The 22428-nt window shown below is 46.9% G+C and overlaps 1 protein-coding gene across 3 annotated transcripts in view; it reads right to left on the reverse strand.

Annotated features, from left to right (window-relative positions):
* Positions 1-22428, reverse strand: part of ASB5 (ankyrin repeat and SOCS box containing 5) — a 56455-nt gene that overhangs the window by 16068 nt on the left and 17959 nt on the right. Inside the window, exon 1 of one of the 3 annotated variants that reach the window (XM_070408125.1) lies at positions 263-420. The exons of the other annotated variants lie outside the window; for them this stretch is intronic. Coding sequence (XP_070264226.1) covers positions 263-323 — 61 coding nt within the window. The 5' untranslated portion in view covers positions 324-420. Of the gene's footprint in view, positions 1-262; positions 421-22428 lie in introns of those variants that run through there. 3 annotated transcript variants of the gene reach the window in all.

Genomic DNA, 22428 nt, shown 5'->3' on the forward strand with positions numbered 1-22428 from the left:
TCAGTGTGAAATTATTCAGTGTGAAAATCATTTTTACACAATAGCTGTAAGTTTCAGCACTCTAATCAAATGCCTGCTGGCACAGCCTCCCTGTCGCTACACAGGAGGTGACTCAGAATATATTTAGAAACAACACGAGTTCCCAGACATCTGGTATTTAATTTGCAGGGAGCGAGCCTGCCCTGATGGGTAAACATCGCACCACCGGAGCAGCAACATTCCCGTCCTGAGACACATACAGTCTGTGAGGGGCTGCACCCACCTAAGTCGCCGTCTCCCCAGGGCACCTCAAGCCAGCCACTCTCGAGGTAAATCCGACTCATAGCTCCTTTCTTATCAGCATAAAAAAGTAAGTGCCTTGTCAGGTGCTGGTTCTATTCGGCCATTTTAAGGAACTCTAAGCTCCTTGTAACATGACCTTCCTCCTCCGAAAAGCAAAACAGCTTTGGGAAGTGTGACTTACTTTCAAAATGGCCTCCCAATTACCACTCCTCTGAGAAACTGCTGGTCCTAACCTTACTGATTCTCCTGAGAGGGTGCACCCTGCAAGAAATAAAGGTCTTGCATTTAGATCTCTGCCCCTGGCTGTGATGAAACCAGTTCACTGTTTAGGGACTCTGACTTCTCCCCACCTGAGCCCCACCCTAGAGGTGGGGTGTAGACATGCTGAAGAGGTTAGGAGCAGTGATACCTGCATAAAGGAAGCAGGGTGCCAACTCTGAATACATTTTATAGCTCCTTATGCTACAGAATATTACATCAACCATCTTCTTTATAACGGATGTGGGGCCCCAATTGCACAGATTCTTGTTAAGACTCTGTGTAATTTCATGTTATCTTTCTTTTAAAAAAATATTTTTATTGACTTCAGAGAGGAAGGAAGAGGGAGAGAGAGAAATATCAATGATGAGAGAGAATCATTGATTGGCTGCCTCCTGCACACCCCACACTGGGGATCAAGCCAGCAACCTGGGCATGTGCCCTGACCAGGAATCCAACCCTGACCTCCTGGTTCATAGGTTGACGCCCAACCACTGAGCCAGGCTGGCAGGGCTCATGTTAGCATTCTTACAGGAGATCCCTGTATATGGATCAGCTGCAGGCTCAACCACTTTCGGCTCATCCGTATTCACAGGTTTACAGAATAATTAAAACCACCAGGCATTTGCAGACCTCTGTTGTTTACTCTTCTGTTGACCAGATTAAGCAGAAGAATGGAGCCACAGAAACCCTGGAGGACATGGCTGATAAGGAGGGAAGAAATGTGTTGCCAAAACCCGTCCCTCAAAGATTGAGACTGACCCTGTTTCTCCATTCTCATCACCTCTCTGAAAATTCCCGGAATAAAGCTAGTCAGTATCTGAAACCACCAGATTTTTCTGTGTACTAGTATATACTGAATTACATGAGCATGCAAGTTACCCTAACCAATTTCTTGTTCATGCTCTAAAGCCCTCTAATATATATACATATACATATACATATACATATACATATACATATACATATATATATGGAGAGAGAGAGAGAGAGAGAGAGAGGTAATATGCAAATTAGGCCAGGACGCTGTAACGGGTCATGAGCAGACAGGAGGAGATTGCGCACCCAGGTGAGGCCTGGAGTAGAGATGGAGACAGACACAGGGGGGCCTGCCTGAGCCGGCGGGGCGGCTCCGGCAGCCCCAGAGCAGACACAGGCAGGGGGGCAGGAGGGCCTGGGGCAGAAGTCAGGCGCGGTCCCAGCCACCCACAGTGCCCGACCAGCCTGACTCCCATGGCGGCCCTCGAAGTGCCTCCTCGCACAGCGGGAGGTGGGGCGCCTCCTCTTGCGATTTCAATCGCGCGCTGGGCCTCTAGTATTTCATAAAAAGATAGTGTATGGGCCTAATAGAAGAAAAAAACAACACAGGTAAGTGAAAGAACTACATGGCTTATTTCAAGAAACAAGACAACATTTTCAACAAATAGTGGTTTCCCAAAATTAAGAGGGCAAGTCTTTCAGACACTTTTCAGACAATAGTGCTGAATAGAGTCTTGGGCAGATGACTCATTACTGATCTTTGGTGCCGTGGACACGGCTCGCTGGCCATCATCAAATAGACCTGAGTTCCAGGTCCCCACAGAGATGAGTTATGTGGCCTTTGGTAGTTACTTAATCTTTTGAGCCTGTTTTCTCCGCAGTAAAAAGACGGAAGGTCTACGTACAGCAGAGGGTTGCAGGGAGTCTGAAGTAGTTTGCAGCCTACCAAAACACATAATGTGTGACAATGCAATCCACCTTCCATTTTAAACAGTGAGTTCCATAAATCTGCACACGTTTTTGTCTACATCTTCTCAACAGAAGATAGACGAGCTTGACTTATTTAAGATAATGAAGCCTTAGCTCATCATTCCTCTTGACTGTGTATCTGTTGGAGATAGAGGTAGGAAATGGGCAAAAGTCAGGGACAAGGATCACATCCACATGGATAACTCTCTAGTCCAGTGGTCGCCAACCTTTCGGACTTCACGGACCACCAGTGGTCCGTGGACCACCACTGGTTGGTGACTGCTGCTCTAATCCACAGCTCTTCCCTGGCCTCTCTCACCGATTTTAGTGCCGCATTTTAAAACTGACATTCACCTGGATATTTTGCTGGCATCTCAATCCATTTCTGAAAGCAAATGCATCACCTTTCTCTCTACACCAGCTACTCCTTTTGGCTTCTCTGGCTTTACACAGTATGACCACGCCCTCTGTCACCTGGCACGAAGAATATAGTCTTAAATTCAAGCACAGTCATGTTCAGGGAAACATAAAAATATTGACGATGTCATGTGCTTCCTTGCAAGGAGGCAGCGATTATTGGCCTACGAACTCCTGTTAGTCCTTTATTTTTCATGAGTCCACATCCTCCTGAGCCCAGTCCTTGCATCTTGCTACACCCACCCTCACGCGCATTCTTCCTAGTCCCATTGATATAAGTATCCACTTGTTGGTCACCCCAAGTTATAACTCCAGACCAGCTCTCTCCTCTGAATTCCAGACTTGTGTTTCCAGCTCTAAACTTGTGTTTCCACATAGAAACAGGAAAGCCAACTTCACATGTCCGATGCTGAACCCTTGTTGTGACTCTCCTAAATCTCCCTCCTTTCAGCACAGGGCACCCCCACCCCTCCAGGGGCTTTGAGGCCCAAACCTTGTGTAACCACTAATTTTCCCGTTTCTCATACCCCAGTGAATCCTTCTGCCTCTGCCATTCACACATGACCCTGACTTTGGTTATCATCTCACTAGAGGCCTGGTGCATGAAAATTCGTGCACTCCGGGGTGTCCCTCAACCCAGCTTGCACCCTCTCGCAGTCCAGGACCCCTCGGAGGATGTCCGACTGATTGCTTAGGCCTGCTCCTCGGGGGATTGGGCCTAAGCTGGCAGTAAGACATCCCTCTGGCAGCCTAGGAGCCCTTAGGGGATGTCCGACTAATGGCTTAGGCCCAATCCTCCTGGGGAGCGGGCCTAAGCCATTAGTCAGACATCCTTAGCACTGCCATGGAGGTGGGAGAGGCTCCCACCACCACTGCTGCACTGGCCAGCCATGAGCCAGCTTCTGGTTGAGTGGCGCTTGCCCTGTGGAGCACTGACCACTGGGCAGCAGCTCCTGCATTAAGCATCTGCCCCCTGGTGGTCAGTGTGCATCATAGCTACCGGTCATTCCGCCGTTAAGGTTAATTTGCATATTACCCTTTTATTATATAGGATGATGTCCACTGCTGCTACCCTCGCTCAAGCCACCATTACCGCCCCCCGCCACCCCCGCCCCACCGAGACCTATTGCAAAGGCCTCCTGGCTGGTCTGTTTATCTGCACTCATGCCCTTCCATCAGTGTGTCCTGAGCACAGGAATCAGAAAGAATCCAGTGGCCTGTCTACTCACCCAGAGTAAAGTCCACAGTCCCTGTCATGCCCAGCAGGGGTCTCCTCTGGATCCAGGTTCTACCTCTCCCTCCCTCCATCTCCCAGGCTCAGCTGCACTTGCCTCCCTGCTTTTCCTCAAACACACCATATACCCTTCTGTTCACTCTGACACACACACACACACACACACACACACACACGCTTCCTCCCTGACTTCCGGTCTCCACTGAAATACCACCTTCTGTGAAGTCCTCCCTGGCCCTACCTGTCATCTTCAGCAAGATGCAGCGACTGTCCAGATTGCTTTTCACCGATTTGTTTCCAGTGGTAGATATCATAGGGTCATTGTTTCATGTCACAAAATACAAGTCTACAACATTTTAAATGCTACTATATAATATACTAGAGGCCCAGTGTATGAATTCATGCACAGTGGGGTCCCTCGGCCTTGTCTGCACCCTCTCGCAATCTGGGACCCCTAGGGGGATGTCAGAGAGGTGGTTTCGGCCCAATCCCACAGGCCAGGCCGAGGGACCCCACCAGTGCCTGATCGGGGCCGGGGAGGGACGTGGGAGGTTGGCCAGCCAGGGAGGGACCGTGGGAGGGCTCCAGAGCATGTCCGTCCCGTCTCACTCAGTCTCGATTGTCTGGACCCCAGCAGTAAGCTAAACTACCGGTTGGCACGTCTGCCCCTTGGTGGTCAGTACACATCATAGCAACTGGTCGACCTGTCGACCAGTCAACTGTCTGTCTCCTGGTGGTCAGTGCACGTCATAGTGAGTGTTTGAGCAGCCTTAGCATATCATTAGCATATTACACTTTGATTGGTTGAACCGATAACCAGACGACTGGATACTTAGCATATTAGGCTTTTATTATATAGGATATTTCATTCTATATTACTGATTGAGTTTATCCCCTATTAAATGATGTGTAGGCACCTTTCAGTTTTAGGGAATCAACATTATTTTTTATATATAGAATGTGTCTAATTATCAGCTTAATGTAAATTCTAAGAATTTTGATATATGCCATCCAATTACCTCCAGCAAGACCGGGCCTGTTTACATTCTCACTAAAAGTGCTGGGAAAATTTGAAACGGAAGCTAAAGAAAGTTTGCTAAGTTTTCCTTTTTTTAAATTTTAAATCAAAGCATGGGACATTTTTACAATAATTTCACTATATTTAAACCACATCAAAGAAGATCGTGTAAACCTATGTTTTCTTTACACAAAATTAGATTTTTCACAGAACGTTATAGTTTATTTCCAACTTCCTCTGGAATCTATCTTCCTTGAAGATATGTGAGTCTTCTCTAGGTGAACTAATGTGCTGTTATTTTAATTTTTTTATCACCTCATCCAACTCTGTTACGTTGCTCAGACCTGTGGTCATGTGCATATTTAGGTGATTGATCTTCATTTCAGGAGGGACAGGAAGCTCTTTATTCTACACAAACTGATTGTCCAACTTCCTTCTTGGCTTAAGGACCTTGAGACTATTCATTACTGTTTCCCAGAACCCAGCACAGTGCCCAGGACACAGTAAGACCTCAATATACACCTGCTGATTTGTTAAATTGTCTTCTTGGTAGTTAACCACCTTTTATCTAAGCTAATTTGTTCTTTCTCGTAATCTTTACTGATAATTGCATGACTAAAAAGTAACTTAAAGGCCCTGGCTGGTGTGGCTCCGTAGGTTGAACATCTCCTGGTGCACCAAAAGGTCACTGGTTCGCTTCCCAGGCAAGGCACATGTGCAGGTTGTGGGTCTGGTCCCCAGTCAGGGTGCATATGGGAGGCAATTGATTGATGTTTCTCTCTCAGATGGGTTTCTCTTTCTCCCTCCCTTCCTCTCTCTCTAAAATCAATGAAAACATATATTTTTAAAAAGGAATTAAAAGGACATGTGATTTGGGGTGAGGAAAAAGAATCAAGTTGCTTCCTTGGTCTTTTAAAGAAATGATAGTATTTATTCTAGTTAAAAACATGCTCGTATATTTTTAAATCCTATATAATAAAACCCTAACATGCCAATCGACTGAACGATGGAACAACCAGCAGAACGACCGGTCGCTGTGACGCACACTGACCACCAGGGGACAGACGCTCAATGCAGGCGCTGCCTCCTTGTGGTCAATGCGCTCCCACGGGGAGCACTGCTCAGCCAGAGCCAGGCTCACGGCCGGCGAGTGCAGCGGCGGTGGTGGGAGCCTCTCCCGCCTCCGCTGCAGGTGGCTGGTAAGGAGTGAGGGGTCCCAGACTGCGAGAGCCCTGGACTGCGAGAGGGATGTCTGACTGCTGGCTATCCCCCGAGGGGTCCCAGACCGCAAGAGGGCGCAGGCCTGGTTGAGAGACACCCCCCACCCCCATGCACAAATTTCATGCACCGGGCCTCTAGTTTTATAATAATTTATAAATAGTTTTCAGACTCCAACCATTACACAGTAAATATAGCTCTTACAGTTTTGGAGGAAGTAGGGTGTCATTTTTACCTCTGAATCTTCATTTCCAACCTTTAAGTCTACCATCGACCATGCTGATGTTCTACTAGAATGAATACTTAGGTTGGCCTTTCCAACGTCAATTTCCTCACCTATCTCCTCTTTGTTACTGTGCCCATTCTCCTGGATACTGTTCATGTGTTTCTATTGTGAAAACTAGTAAGTTTATGTCAGAGCACTTTAAAAAGTTCTATTCGTGTTCTTGCCCACATCTCCCTAGTACAGTGGTCGGCAAACTGCGGCTCGCAAGCCACATGCGGCTCTTTGGCCCCTTGAGTGTGGCTCTTCCACAAAATACCAACTTCTGCGGTATTCACGAAGTTTCAATCGCACTGTACGTGTGTGCCTGCACGTGGTATTTTGTGGAAGTGCCACACTCTAGGGGCCAAAGAGCCGCATGTGGCTTGCGAGCTGCAGTTTGCCAAGCCGAGGTTTGCCGACCACTGCCTTAGTATGTTCTGGTCCAATTTATTATTTATTTATTTATTTATTTAAAAATAAATATTTTTATTGATTTCAGAGAGGAATGGAGAGAGAGGAACATCAATGATGAGAGAGAATCATGGATCGGCTGCCTCCTGCACGCTCCCCACTGGGGATGGAGCCTGCAACCTCGGCATGTGCCCTGACCTCCTGATTCATTGGTCGATGCTCAACCACTGAGCCAGGCCAGCCGGTCTCCGATCCAATTTAAATGATTCAAAATTTCCATATTGAATTGCTTGTAAGTGGTCCTTTCCTGCTTAACAGCACCTTTCCTTGTCTCCACGCCGCCTAGAAACACCTGCCGAAACAGAAAGGCGAGCAGCCCAGGGGCTGTAAGTCTGACACACAAACTGCAGGCGCAGGTGCGTTTCCCACACTAGCTGGGGCCGGGTGCGTCCGCAGCACTGAGCCTTGCGTCTCAGCATCTGCCCCTGGAAGGCAACCCCAGGGGAAGTTAGTTTTGCAAACATAGCTCCACAGAGTTCATTTCAGGAGCCAACAGACCGCCGTGGCTGCCACTAACCTTGACTGGTCAGGAGGCCCCAGCTAGCGTGTCGTTTGGAGGCACCTTCTTCTCCCCTCTCCAGCCTTCTTTTCGGGGGGCTCTGCTGAAGGCGGCCCCTTCCCCCAGCAGCATCCCCGGGCATCGCGTGCTGGCCGCGTGTCCGCCACAACCAGGCGGCATAGGAGCAGGTGCCCCAGCCGTGAGCAATGCCCGCGGCGGATGCTGGCTCCTGTTTCCCTCCCTGGGACTGTCACAGGCCCTGCGTGTCACTGGAGAAGGGCCTGACATTGAACTCTGTGCAGAACGGCTGGGAGGTGCGGGGTGGGGGCAGGGCCAGACCTGCAGGACCATTTTCTATTTTTAAAGCTGCGGCTGGAAGTACTTAACTATTTCTGTGATACAGCAAGTAAAAACGTGTCCATGTGCCTTTCCTGGTCGGAAACCGAATCGAAGCGAGAGCTGTCTTTCAAACATGAATTATGTACACATCGGTGCGGCGAAAAGTGGCCGGTGGATGCAGCTCCAGACAGCACTTCGCAGCCAGAAAGCTCAGAGGCCCTCAGCACACGGCTCCTTTCTCCTTCCTCCTCGGAATAAAGTTTCTGTGATCCGGGTCAGCTGGCCGCTGGCTCCTGCTTCACCTGGTGAGGATCTAAGTTTAGAATTGGCTGCCCTACAAGATCACAGTCGCTTTTTTTTAAATTTTTTTTTTTTTTATAGGCACAGCTCATGCTTGTGTTTTTTCTGGAGGTCACTTCTAGACCAAAAGACGTCAGCAGGCAGTTTAAGTGCAGCTGAGATTTTCCACCCTAAAAGGCAGAGGGAAGAGCAGCTGGGGAGAGGGGAGGAAAACCAAACATGTGGCTGGCGTGCTTGGCTGGCACGGGAACTTGACCCTGTCCATGGCCGAGTGGAGCATGACGGGGCTGCGAGGATTAACTGAGCTGGTGATCCCGGCACAGGGCACTCACAGCTGAGACCTGCCCTGGTGAAAATGGCCACGGATCCTGTGACCCACCTTTATTTTTTTAATCACTGTTTTTTAGACTGTACCTTCTGTGGGCATATACGGGGAAAAATATTACTGGGGTATTGTCTTCAGAGAACAAGCAGGAGCAAAAAACATTTTGTGAGTAAAATTATTTCCCATGCACTTCCTGCCATAGCGGATTGCCAATATTTACCTCCAAGTTATCCCTAATGAATACCAAGAATATCCTTTCCTTATCTTGAACTAAGTTCCAAATGATTTTGAATTACGTTCTAATCTTCCAAACTCTGTGACCCAGGAGGGTCCAGTATCTTAATCACAGCTCAGTTTCCTTTCCTATAAAATGAGGAGCCCAGAAATTGTGGTCCATCCGGATGATAATATGCTCATGGCTAGACCTCCTTAAGCAACAGGAATTTTTCAGCTCCATTATAATCTTACTAGAGGCCCAGTGCACGAAATTCATGCACTCAGGGGGGCGGTGGTCCCCCAGCCTGGCCTGTGCCCTCTCACAATGTGGGAGCCCCACGATCAGTGGCCCCAAAGAGGTAGGCCCCGCCCACCCATCCAGGGCTCCTCGATGGATTGCTCCAAAAAGGTAGGCCGGAGCCAGGGGTCCCGCCTCCACGGCACTCACAGCCATCTTGTGATGGTGTGAGGGCATCACACATGATGGTGTGAGGACCACTTGGGCTTTTATTAGTAAAACTAGAGGCCTGGTGCATGGAAATTCATGCACTGGAGTGGGGGGGTCCCTCAGCCCGGCCTACCCCCTCTCACAGTCCAGGAGCCCTCAGGGGTGGGAGGCGACCCGGTGATCAGAGGAAGGCAACGCCCCCATCACACCTCTGCTGCTGCCACTGCTGGCAGCGCAAGCCTTGGCCAGCCCTGGTTACCTGAGCCTCGGACTGGCCTGGGCAGCTGGGCAGCCATCATCTGAGGCTTGCCTGCTCCTCAGGCTGGCCCTGGGTGGCTGCGCAGCCACCATCCGAGGCTTGCCTGAGCCTCAGTCAGTGGGGTGTTCAGGAGGATCCGAGGCCCCTGGCGAGGCTGAGGGGACTCCAGAGGCAGGTGCTCCATTGTGGGCGCTGCCATCTTTGTGAGGGTGTGATGGTCAATTTGCATATTCCCTCTTTATTAGATAGGATGGGACAAGCATTGTATAAGCAGTCCATCACTGACAAAACTTTATGTGGTGCATGTCTGTAATCATTCCTTCTCTCAATAAAGAAATCACAGTTTAAAGTAAATAAATAACTAACAATAAATACATAAATAAAATGAGGAGCACGGGAGAAGATCCCTCTTTCGGCCTGTACCATTCTTTGGTCTTCAGATCCTAGGGCTCACACACAAAGGGCGAGGTGGCATACGAGCTTTAGGCATGTAATGTTACCACAAAGGAGGCCAAACTTCCCAATGGAACCAGCTCAGCCCAGGCTGTCTGCATGGGGCACAGGACCCCAGCGGAAGGTGGGGAAGGCTGAAGGGTGGTCAGCACAGGGCCTGCTCAGTCCAGCACGTGCCCATGTGCCCGCTGTCATGCCCACTACTCCTTGTCCCCCCATGGAGCCCATAAGCGAGTCTGAAGATCTCCACTAGCCACACAGTCACAATAAGCACTAATATTTTTATTTAAAATTCTTTGAGTTGTTATACAGTGTTATGTAACTTTCCAATGTACAATATAGTGATTCAACATTTCTATACCTTACACTGACAAACCTATCACAATATTATCGACTCTATTCCCCTCAGAGGGGAGGAGGTGGGGCAATGGGTGATAAAGGTGAAGTCAACACTAATTTTTGTGGGTAAAAAAAATTTCAATTTTAAACTTTTGGCTTTTTGGTTTTTCACTTTTATTTTGCTATAGTAAACTATAGGAGGATTGATTATAAAAATGGGGACAATTTTGTTCTTAAAACAATTTTGGATGCCTGTGTATAATGCCTGCCTCCTCCACAGGGCTGTGCACTGGGATTGCAGGGACTGAGGACATGCATCTGTGATTTCACACAAAAAATGTTAGTTTAAGGAGTGTGGTCCCTGGGAGCGCCCCTCCTTTGAATGGGGAATTCCCAAGAATACCTCCAGAGGGCTTCCTGTAGTCCGTGGGGTATACAAGTGCAGTGCAGTCTGGGAGAAGTCCCCGGATTTAGTTTACTGAGCCGTGTGCTGTGCTGGCCAGTGGAGCACACATAACAATTCACCTAAATAATCAGGTGGACTAGTGAGCTAATTCTCTCAGAACGTTTACATGCATCCAAAGCATAAGTCAGTTTTAAAAGTGACTCCATGGCACGGAAGGAAAATGCCATCACAGATAATTTACTAGAAAAAAACAAGGAACAAGAGATTGAGTCAACTGAGCATGCTCCCTCCTGTGTGATTTCCTAAAAGAATCCACAGGGGAGCGAATGCAGTGGATGGAATCATTTCGTGCTGTGATGGGGTAAGGGAGGATGCCCCAGGGGACCTCAGAGTGCGCAGAGAGCCTGGCTGCTTCCTCAGTGTAAGCACAAGAGTGGACTGGACAAACCACAGCAGATCGACGGGCCTTCTGAGCAGGAAGAAGTTTAAAAGCCAACCAGGATTAGAGGAAACACCAGGGGAACGAATGAACATTATGTTCCATAGGTGATAAAGGCCTGGGAACGATATGTCAGATAAGCAGCAGGACATATTCCACAGACGGGAGGCGGCATGCTATTTCTACCCTCGGAGGCTAAGGTAACAGTGCAAAGCCTGAGGAAGGCAATGGGAAATGGAACAGGGTGATTCCGTTCCCCGGAGCCGTCCTATTCCCATTTTAACCAACCCGGAAGTGTCTGAGGACTCAGGGACTTGTGCTTGTCTGGCTACCACTCCGTAGAGAGAAAGGAATGGTGAGACTGTCAGAGAAAAGCAGTGGAAATCCTCAGAGAGATGAAGGGGTCGTCTGCGGGAAAGAAATCCTGATGCCTTTAGATACTTCACAAGGGAAAGCTGGAACCAACACGGGATTGTGATGCAAATCTACAAAATCATGCAATTGCGCTGAGTGAATAGACTTTTCCAAGAAATTCTGAAAAACCAGAATGTTGGGCCAATCGCCATCCACAGTTTTAACAGGTATATTTGGGACACAGATATAAAATGAAAACTTTTTTTTTAGTTTACACAACCAATCATACACGTCAGGAGTTTACTGCTTCCAAAAGGAAAATTGCCCCATTTTTGTACCTTTGATTCTATGTTATTTATTTATTTTTTTAAAAAATATATATTTTATTGAATTTTTACAGAGAAGAAGGGAGAAGGATGGAGAGTTAGAAACATCGATGAGAGAGATCGATCAGCTGCCTTCTGCACGCCCCCCAGTAGGGATGTGCCCACAACCAAGGTACATGCCCTTGACCAGAATCGAACCTAAAACCCTTGAGTCCGCAGGCCAACGCTCTATCCACTGAGCCAAACCGGTTCGGCTGATTCTATGTTATTTAAACAAGTGGGTGGCGTTTAGCTAAACTCATGAGTGAGTAATCCACAGACACAGATTCTTGAAGGTCTATTTCTGAATTTGGGGACTTAGATCATGAAGTTCCTCCACTATCAGCAAAATATTAAGATGAACAGACCCCTGCTTGGATCTGAGGTGGCAATCTCCCCCACTTATAAACTCTGGAATATTCCAAAGATAGAACTACCCACCAACCAGCTTAACAGTTATCAACTCACAGGGAGTCTGGCTTCATCGGCAACCCACCCCCTTCCCTCCCATCCCCGCTCCTAGGATTATTTTGAAGCAAATCTCATTATATAGTTTCATCCATAAACAGTTCAGTATGCATTCTAAAAGACGAGGACTCTGTCATCATAACTACAATATGATCATCGCACAAAAGCCATAACTCCAATAGACAAGCTAATACAGGGTGGACATTTTTCTTTCCCAAAGGGCAGCTCCGTCCATACACTGCTTTCAGGAATTATACCTAAATGGCTATCACCCTCAAATCCTTTATCTTGGAGCAAAAGTCTGTGTCTATCCATTTTCTAAAATGTCTTTTAAAAAAATATAAGCTACCCAGCCCTGAAAAAAGGAATGTCCAGTGTTTCTCCATGACCAAGAGCTCACAAAGTACAAGAAAACCTTTGCCTGGAATCATCACAGAGGTGTTTTGTTACCTGTGGGCGCTAAACTCCCGCCGTCGCTGAGTCGCATCTGGAACTGGCCATTATTCAGCGCTTCGGTCAGCGCTGCTGCGAGTTTCCTTAGGAAGCCACGCGTCTGTGTAACTCTCAAGAATCACTTCTGAGCCCCATTTTGGTACCATTTTATCTTTGATTCTATGTTATTGAAACATGAGTGCCCAGATCTGTTGGCCTAATGATGGGGACTGAGGCAGATGAGGTCTGGGGGCAAGCCTGACCTCTGACCTCGGTGTCCAGGGGAAATGGAGCAATTGTTCTCTCACAGTTACCCCGTTTCAAGGGTCATCCACGGCTTATACAGCGGTTGCTGGGAAACCGACAGTGACATTGTGTGGTCCCTGGGAACTCCCCTCTGAGTGGGAGCTGCGTGGTTAGGAGAGGCCACGGGTCTGAAACATCGCTACAGAAAACAAACTTGGGATCATGAGAAAACCGCACATCTAATATCAGGGCCTAAACACCGTAGTGAAGGACACTTTATTAGCTTGTACTTTTACTGTAGATACAGAACCAAAAGGTGAGGGGCTCCTATTGAGGGAAATGTACCTGACCCCAATGTCCAGGAAACTTCGCAATGAAGAGTAATTCTCCTTAGCTGGAGCTCACAGGTGATTTCTACCTCACTCATATGTGTGTTAACATCGAGGGCTAACATCTTCTCAACATGTTTAAAATATCTTCTATGACAGCGGTTCTCAACCTGTGGGTTGCCTAAAGACCATCCTGCATATCAGATATTTACATTACGATTCATAACAGTAGCAACATTACAGTTATGAAGTAGCAACGAAAATAATTTTATGGTTGGGTCACAACATGAGGAACTGTATTTAAAAGGCCAGAAGGTTGAGAACCACTGTTCTATGATGTTATAAAAGAAACAATGTCCTTGAATTTGGAATATTTTAAACTATACGAAATGACTGAAATGGTTTTTTTAAGAGACACAAATACTAATCTCTATATGTAGAAAGAAAATAATAAAATACGATTTTAACTCAAAGTACCCAAATGCTTAAGTCACGAGACACTAGCATAAATTCTAACTCCTAAGGTATACTCATCTCTCATTGTGTAATGAAAGAATAAGGTGGTGGGATATCATTCATTCATTCATTCAGCCCTCATCAGGGGCCAAGTGACATGTTCTGGGGGCACAAAAATGAAAAGAGAATTGCTGCCCACTTGAACCTGAGACTCCAGGGAGGCATTTTAGAATTGCATGGACTTCAATCGCTGTCTAAGTAACCCTTGTACATCTGGGAATCAAAGGTTCTTCCGGTCATGACGAACTCAGAAATTCCCATCGTGGGGTTATAGTGATGGCCCCATAACTGCTATAAAGGTCCACTAAATATCTGATGTACATGCACTTTCACTGCGCACATGGGAAGCAGTGAGCCATGGTCCTCAGGAAAGAGGACACAACCTTGCTGGAGACAGTGCATTTCCATGACTAAGACTTCTGTGAAGCCCAAAACGTTCTGCGGAAAAGTAGGCAAAACTGTCCTGGCTGCTGCCATTCTTCTTACCATGGTATCTTTGAAATCGCTAAGCTAGCGTGTAAGGTGTGAAATTAACGAAAGGCACCAACATGAAAGGTGCCATTGTGAAAGAGAAACAAACAAGGAAGACCTACCCAAAGACATCGATTCTGTTTTTGAAAACAGGACTAGACATCTCTCCAGACTCCTGATAAACGTATATATAGAAGAACTTATATAGTGCATTTAAAAAATCCTAGTTTTATTTTCAGACACAATAGAAATAACATATTTTAAACTCTCACGGATGTGACTTTTAAAAATCAATTTTGTCCAAAAAAACAAAAACAAAAATAAATAGATAAATAAATAAATAAAAATCAATTTTACTTGACTTAGCAATTTATCTGCCTTTGACTTAACAAATTCCAGGAAAGCCACTCCGTGCAAAATAAGGGTGCAATTAGGAGTCTCAACTCGGCCACAAACCGCCAGAGCTGGGTCTGTATTCTACTTCAGCCAATTGTTAAACTTGTTATTTTGGGAAAGTCACTTAATTTCTTGGTGCCTCGATTTCCTTATCTGGAAAATGGGATAACAACCCTACCTCATAGGGTGTCTGTGAGAATGAAATGAATTACTAACAAATAAGAACAACGCCTGGTGCACAGTGCTCAATTAACGTTAGTGTTTACGGCATTATTCTTACTCGTGTATAATGTAAATAGAAATGTGCTATTCATGCTAACTTTAGCAAATCTTGTCTCTCTGTATAGTAGTTAAATTCAAAAGCAAACTAAAAACTTATACATTTCAAGTACTTCAGTTACCCGTAAACATCACACCTTTGCATGGTCCATCAGCGGCTCAGTGACGATGGTATAACAGCTCCCGGTAGCCTGTAACTTCACTGCTTTGTAACCAAAACACAACAGATGAGCCAACAAAAACAGCCCATGAAGATGAAGCAACAAAAAACAGACTAGAAGAGTTACAGACTCAGATGATACGTCAACACTAGCTCATGTGAGTCTACTGGTTGCAAAGAAAGAAATGCTAGTTGATATATAATATGTAATGGACCAGCCATTTTCAGGTAAAAGTCAGAGTTTAGAAAATACTTAAAACATTAGAAATGAAAAATAAAATAAAATAAAGGGAAGAAGCCACAAATTTCAAATTAATTGAAAGCACAAAGTCTCTGGAATATTCTTTATTCTTACCAACATCCCTGGTTCTGGAAGATTGTGTCAGTGGGGATGAAGGAAGAAGATTTGGACAGTTCCCAAGTGAGTTTTGCTGAGTTGAATCAAATTCAACCCAAGCTGAACGTTTGCTGTTCATTGCTAGGTAAATGCCAGTTTAACAGACACAGAACTGACGGCAAGTCATTAGATGCGCAATAATGCCCATGTCTTGCACTGCAAATGCTGATAAATTTAATGGTCATTGCCTCTGGGCTTTCCAATGTTGGTGTGAAAGTGGGCCTAATCCAAGCCGTGACTTCATCATGCCCATTTTCCCTCCCAAATTTCTCTTCTGTCCATGTTCATTAACGTCCAATACCAGCAACAACGTTGTCAGAGGTCTGGACCAAGCTCCTGTGTAACAGTTACTAACTGTTCTCCCGACATCCGATCTGGCCATCATCCAATCCCTTTTCTCTTTATTGATTAAGTGATATGTCTGGGAGTTGCTTCACAATAATCCCCATAGTAACTTTCACAAGTTCGATCGTGTGCTTCTGCCAAAGCCAGGTCGTGTCTCCCAACAGGACATTATCTTTCTGCTCAGTGTATGGGCCAGGGTGTTATTTAAGATAGGAGACTTTATGAGAACGGATTTCTTAGAAAGCTAATTCCTCTTGCTAGATTTGGCTTGCTGATATTTTATTTAAGATGTTTGTATCTATATTCATGAGTGAGATTTGATTAATTTTTAAATTCCATTTCCCCTCTTCTTCTCTGAAAGTTATACATCATATTTAGTTTTTAAACACTGTCTGTGCCTAAACTTTTATGCAGATTTGACATTAAGGAGAGCTAAAATAGGATTGGAGCTATAATCTTGTCTTTGTAAGTAGAATCTCTCCAGTATAAGTTGGGACTGACACGGGCCTTGTGCGCCAAGCACAAACTCATTGCTGTGTGGGATGTTGCATGTAAACCACATTTGCATCCACACCTACTTTTGTCCACAGCACAACATACAAAAGCTGCCACTTACTTTCTGCCAATGACTGCTCTAAGGTTCCATATAGGATTGAGGTCTGGAACCTTCTTTGGAGATAAGACCTCACCCCAGTGCAGAGTGTCTTCCTCTAACCGTGGCCATCTCCTTGATAAATCTCATTTTTATCCTACAACCAGGTGAACATCACCCACCTGTGACCCGTCACCTCAGCTAAGGTGGCCCAAGCCTCGCCCCAGCCACCGCCCTCCCGACACTTTGTCCTGCAACCCTGGGCTCTCAGGAGTGTCCAGGTGGCCTGGCCAGTCCCCCGCCCCCCACCACCACCACCACCAGGAAGCAGTGAGACACATTCTGTGAACCACGTACACTTATTCAAACACACACAAAGTCTCCCCAGATTGATCTCGGTATAAAATTAGTAAAGGTTAAGCCTTCTGCAGACCCTACGAAGACAAATGATGGACCAGGATATAATAGGGAGGGAGGAAGAACGACGCTGTTAAATCAGATTTTTCTGAGATAAGCTTTAAAAACGTTGGGGAAAAGCTCATCTTAAAAAAGAACGCCTCTGCAAACCATCTGTCGGAAATGTGCAGGCCACGTGGCCAAGAGCCGCGAACGGGCGGGATGCTGATAGGTCACAAAGCCTGAATCAGTGTCGCAGAACCACTGTGAGCAGAGAACGCGGGCTGGGCAGCCCAAGGGCAGCTGCTCAGGCAGTGCGTGAGGGCACCAGGGATCGTCTCCCAGACAGGAAAGCTCACCCTGACATACATCACTGACGCCACAAGGGATGCTGAGAAAGAAGCATCTGCAGAAGCAACTCTTCTTCGGTGACTGCAATGCCCAGGTAAAGGTGCCAGAGTCGTTATAACAGAACAGAACAAAATTCAGGTAAAGCGACAGAAATAATAAGGAACTTCCTTGAAAATGCTAAAGGTTATCTACAAAAACGAACAAAACCTTCAGAAAACATTATACTTAAAGGCAAAATGTTCAAAGCTTTCCCTCTGAAAGAAAAAAAAAATAGTCATTCAGCAGCAGCACTCTATTTAAAATTGTCCCCAAAATTTTAATCCATAAAATAAAGAAGAAATGAAAAATAGTATAGCAATTATAAAGGAATAAACACAACTGTCATACTCACAAGTAGTAGGGTTTACTACCTAAAAACACCCCACAGAACCTACAGATTCTTATTAGAATTAATGAGTTTAACAAGGTTGCTTGGTATACGACTAATATGCGAAAATTAATTGTATTTCTCTATGACTATAACATACAGGTGGAAACTGAAAAACATTTAACAAGGTACTATGTACAGTAGCATAAGACAATTCAGTACTTAGAAATAAATTTTAAAAAAACATGTAAGCTCCCCCTGGGGATAATCATAGACATTAAAGAAAACATGTACAAATGGGAAATAGAACATAAATGGGAAGGCCAAAGTATCACAAAGATGGAAAGTCTTCCTCAAATAAGTGATTACATAATAGGCTCAATGAATTCCAACAAAAACCCAACAGGCGCTTTATGGACCAAAGAAGTTGCTTCTAAAATTGATACGTGAAATTTTAAATTACCAAGATAGAAATGACGAAAACTATTGAGAAAGCAGAACAAATTGGGAGGGCTTGCTCTCCCAGGCACCAACACATATTCTAAAGCTGCAGAAACCAGGGAAGGCGAGGGCTGTGGAACTGTAAGGACACCATAAACAGACCCCACACCAAGCCCCTGCTGGTGCAGAGGGCGCTGCCGTGGCTACGGAATGTAGGGGTGACTTTCCGACAAGTGGTGAGAGAAGACTGGCTGTCCACTAGTAAAAACGGACTCACACCGCTCAAAACATCAGTTCTGAGTGGGTAATTTGAAAGGAAAGCTTTAAGAAGAGAATACAGAAAAATACTTTTATTATCTTGAAGTACAGCAGGATTTTTAAGGTAAATTGCACAGTATTAACCAAAATGGAAAAGTTTTCTAAATGTGACTATTTTTAAATTAAGAGCTTCTGTTCACCAAAAGAAAAAGCCATACAAAGTGAAATAGCCACAAAAGATCATTGTCGTTGGTTCTCTAAGTTTCATTCATTGTCTATCTAATTGTTAGCATATATAAGTAACTTCTAAAGACCAATGGAAGATCACTCAAAAGAACAGATGGCAAAATATCTGGCAGACACATCACGGAAGGGGAAATACAAATGCCCAATAAACATGGGAAAATGATATTATTAGTCAGGGAAGTGAAATTTAAACTATGAGATACACTTGCGTGCCCACCCGATTGGCTACACTGAAGAACACGGACAATATCGAATATTAGCAACAACGGGCAGTGCCAGGAATTCCCATACACTTCTGTCTCTCCATAGACACGACTGTGATAGAAAACCGTGTGGCGCTATCTCAAAAGCAAAGACACGTGTGCTGTGCGGCCTGGCCCCACCACACCGCCAGCCTTGCAAGATCATCTCTCCTCACTCTTTATAGCAACGTCATTCGAAACTGCCCCAGGTTGGGAGCGGAGTTCACAGCACTGCAAATGAAGGAATTCCAGATGCATACAGACAAATCTGTCCATCATGGTGCCCAGGGAACAGAGAAAGTCATGAAAGAATGTGTAGAAACTGATTCAATTCCCACAAAATGTTAAAATAGGCCAAGCCAAACCTTACCCACTGGGGATGTAGTCATAGGAGTGAAAACCATAAAGAAAGGCAAGACATGATGGCTATACCAGCGAGGCGCCCTGTCGTTGGGCATGGGGCATGGGCGCTAGGTCTGGGTAGGGTTACCTGGGAAGCTTCTGGGTTCCAAGAATGTTGGCTACTTCTCGACTAGGATGGTGGTTAAGCAGGTTTCTGTTTCACAACTTCTTCCTAAAGCCTGTGAGTTCTCTCCATTTCTCCCCAATGTAGTTTAGTTCGTGGTGAAGAAAATGCTAATTAACACAGAGAGGCCAGCCCTAAAGACTAAAATCGAGGAGGGTGTTAACAGCAAGCAAAGCTCATGGCTCCTCTTACCTGCTACCCTTTATCCTAAGCAGTGGTGTTTGGGAGCCCCCCATCCCCTGCCACGACCTCCCAAATCTGCCGAAGATCTGCTCCCTGCCCTCAGCTCTCCTTCTGTGCACCTCCTGAGTCACAGTGGAGAGGGGGAGATGTCGGGGGACAGGCCCCAGCGGCCAGGAGAGCGGAACGGCAGGCGATGTGCCCAGGGACCGCTGTGACCCTTGAAGGGAATGAGAAGCATCTGTCCGGGGACCACGGGGCTGTTCCGGAATAGCTGCCCTGATGTGTCCTGGTGACTCAGGCCAGCTGTTCTGAGCAGCTGGGCTGAGTAACTGCCATGCTCTGCACTCGGGGAGGCGAGGTGGGTGTGACACATTCACAAAAGGATCTTGGGTTCTCTGTGTAACAGCTTCTCTGGCACAGAAGTGATTCACCAATAGTCAAAGTAACATGAGAAATCCTCGTGTCCCAGAGCTAAAACGGGGACTTAGCGACCATTTACTTTAGGGACTTACAAATGGCTTCAGCCCGGCCAGTGTGGCTCAGTGGTTGAGCGTCAACCTATAAACCAGGTCACATTTGATTCCTAGTCAGGGCACATGCCGGGTTGCAGGCTTGGTCCCCAGTGGGGGGCGGGAGGGGAGTGCAGGAGGCAGCCGATCAATTATTTTCTCTCATCATCCATGTCTTTCTCTCTCCCTCTCCCTTCCTCTCTGAATCAATAAAAATATATTTAAAAAACCCAGAAACAAATGGCTTCAAAGACCCTGGAGCTGAGAGCTGCCTTGCCATGTGTCAGCCGGGCGTGGCCTCGGTCTTCACAGAGAACGGCCTCCAGCCATCAGCTGTGCATAGTAGGCCTCCAGGTCATAAGAAAAGGACAGAGAGACACAAAGCCCGCTGGCCCGGCCTCACGCCTTCGTTTTGCAGATACGGACCCTGATGTGGAGAGAGGGCAGGGGATGTCCTCACAGTCACCAGAGCCTGACCAGCAAAGCAGGCCCGGCCCCAGGTGGTCTGCTTCCTGCCCGCGCTCTTTCCATGCACGACACTGGCACTTAGCGCCCGGGCACTCAGCGCTAGGCCCGTGGCCTGAGGAAGGAAGGCAAGACCAGGGCTAGGGACCGGCCGCGCCTCCATCGCAAGGCGGTCCGTAAGGATCAGATGAGTTCATGGCTGTATGTGTTTACAACAGCGAATGGGTTGTTTTGGGCTGGTGCTCACTATTCTCATAAAAAGCACACTTTTCTTGTCCTTTTGTTATTTTTTACTTACTTTCTTTGCACAATTGTTCCATTTCTACCACCTGCCAGCTTGCAATGTTAAGAGGGCCACAGATCCATACAGGGAGTGACATGAGCCCCTGTGCCCTCGCCTCTGAGCATGATGGCTGCCAGAGAAAACACAACATGCACCTCGGACAGGGACCCAGTGTAGCAACTTACACATGGTCCTCCTCCTCCCGCGGCTCTGGCCACAGAGGCTTCTTCGCCACAAACGTGAGCTCGTGGGAGGTTCTAGCACTACTACCACTGAGCTCATGGAAGGTTTGTTCTGTTTTGTTTTGTTTATTGATTTCAGAGAGGCAGGGGAAGCAAGAGATAGAAACATCCATGATGAGAGAGAATCACTGATTGGCTGTCTTCTGCATGCCTCCTACTGGAGATCAAGCCCACAACCCGGGCATGTGCCCTGACCAGGAATTGAACCGTGATCTCCTATTTCATGGGTAGACACTAAACCATTGAGCCACACTGGTTGGGCCATAACTTCTATTGAAGACTAGGCTAGATGGAGCTACCTTCTGAAAATTCGGGGTCACTGTAGGCCACCATGTTGCTCAGAAATGCCACTCCCCAGTTTGTGAGGGCTCCTCATGGCATTTCCCCCCCTTTTTAAAAAAAATTTGTTTTTATTGATTTCAGAGAGGAGGGGAGAGGAAGAGAGAGAGAGAAACATCAATGATAAGAAACAATCATTGATTGGCTGCCTCCTGCCACCCCACACTGGAGATCGAGCCTGCAGCCTGGGCATGTGCCCTGACCGGGAATGGAACCGTGACCTCCAGGCTCATAGGTCCATGCTCAACTGCTGAGCCACCGGCCGGCCTGGTTTCCCCTTGGAGACAGTTCTTTGTCCCTCAGCCTGTTCCTGCCTGGCTTTCCGGGGTGACACTCCTCTCTGACTTGAGGTGGAGACTGACGCCTCGTCATGAGCAGTGGAGGAGGAGGGCTCCTCCCACACTTACAGGAACCAGCCCTAATGTCCCTACTGCCTGAATCATCACTTTGCTCCCGGCGTAATATATGCAGTTCAATGGCCTGTGCAGTTTAACAGTCTCGGACTGGAGAAGACAAAGACATTACCTGTGACTTATCGCTTTCTGAAAAGATGCTTGGCCACCTTCAGAGCGTCCTTGAGTGGCGGGGGGAGTGGCAGTGCTCCTGCCAGCTCCTGGGGAGACCCTGCGGGCCCAGCCAGGGTCCCAGAGGGTGTAAACCAGCGATAGTATCCCAGGTTGTCCGACGATGCTATGAAATAACTCTGCATCCTTATTTCCGGATATAAACCTGCTTATTCAAAAAGATTATGCTTCTCTCTCCACGTGAGGCAAGGAGCTTTCTGTGAGATATGTCCAGGGAAAAGCTGTGTTTTGCTTGCTTCCTGGAGCGACCAGCTGGCAGAAAGGAGCAGAGAAAATCAAGGGAAAAACGCCAAATCCCTAAACTTAGCTCTTCACTGTTAGTGTTGTCATCACAGGTTTTTAGTTTGTTTGTTTTTTTCCTGTCTTCCCTTTTCAGCTGCCACTGATGGAGAGGAGAGGAGAGGGGAGGGGAGGGGGAGGGGAGTGGAGGGGAGGGGAGGGGAGGGGAAGGGAGGGGAGGGGAGGGGAGGGGAGGGGAGGGGAGGGGAGGGGAGGGCAAGAAAGTGGTTTGGCAGGAGGTAACGTGGGGCATCGCCTGCTGCAGGTGAAGCCTCTATGCCCCACCTAAGCGAGACGGGAAGTTCACTATCAGCCCGCACAGGCCCCCATGACGCCCTCCCAGAAAACCCAGGTGTCCCACGGGAGAGCCGCCACCAGGTATCTGACCAGATCTGCCCAGAAATACGTTTCTGTCCGAAGAAGTTCTGGCAAGAAGAGTTTCTTAGAAAGAGT

The sequence above is a fragment of the Myotis yumanensis genome, unplaced genomic scaffold, assembly GCF_028538775.1.
Source record: "Myotis yumanensis isolate MYYU_CA2020_CCGP unplaced genomic scaffold, mMyoYum1.0.hap1 SCAF_3, whole genome shotgun sequence".
NCBI lineage: Eukaryota > Metazoa > Chordata > Mammalia > Chiroptera > Vespertilionidae > Myotis > Myotis yumanensis.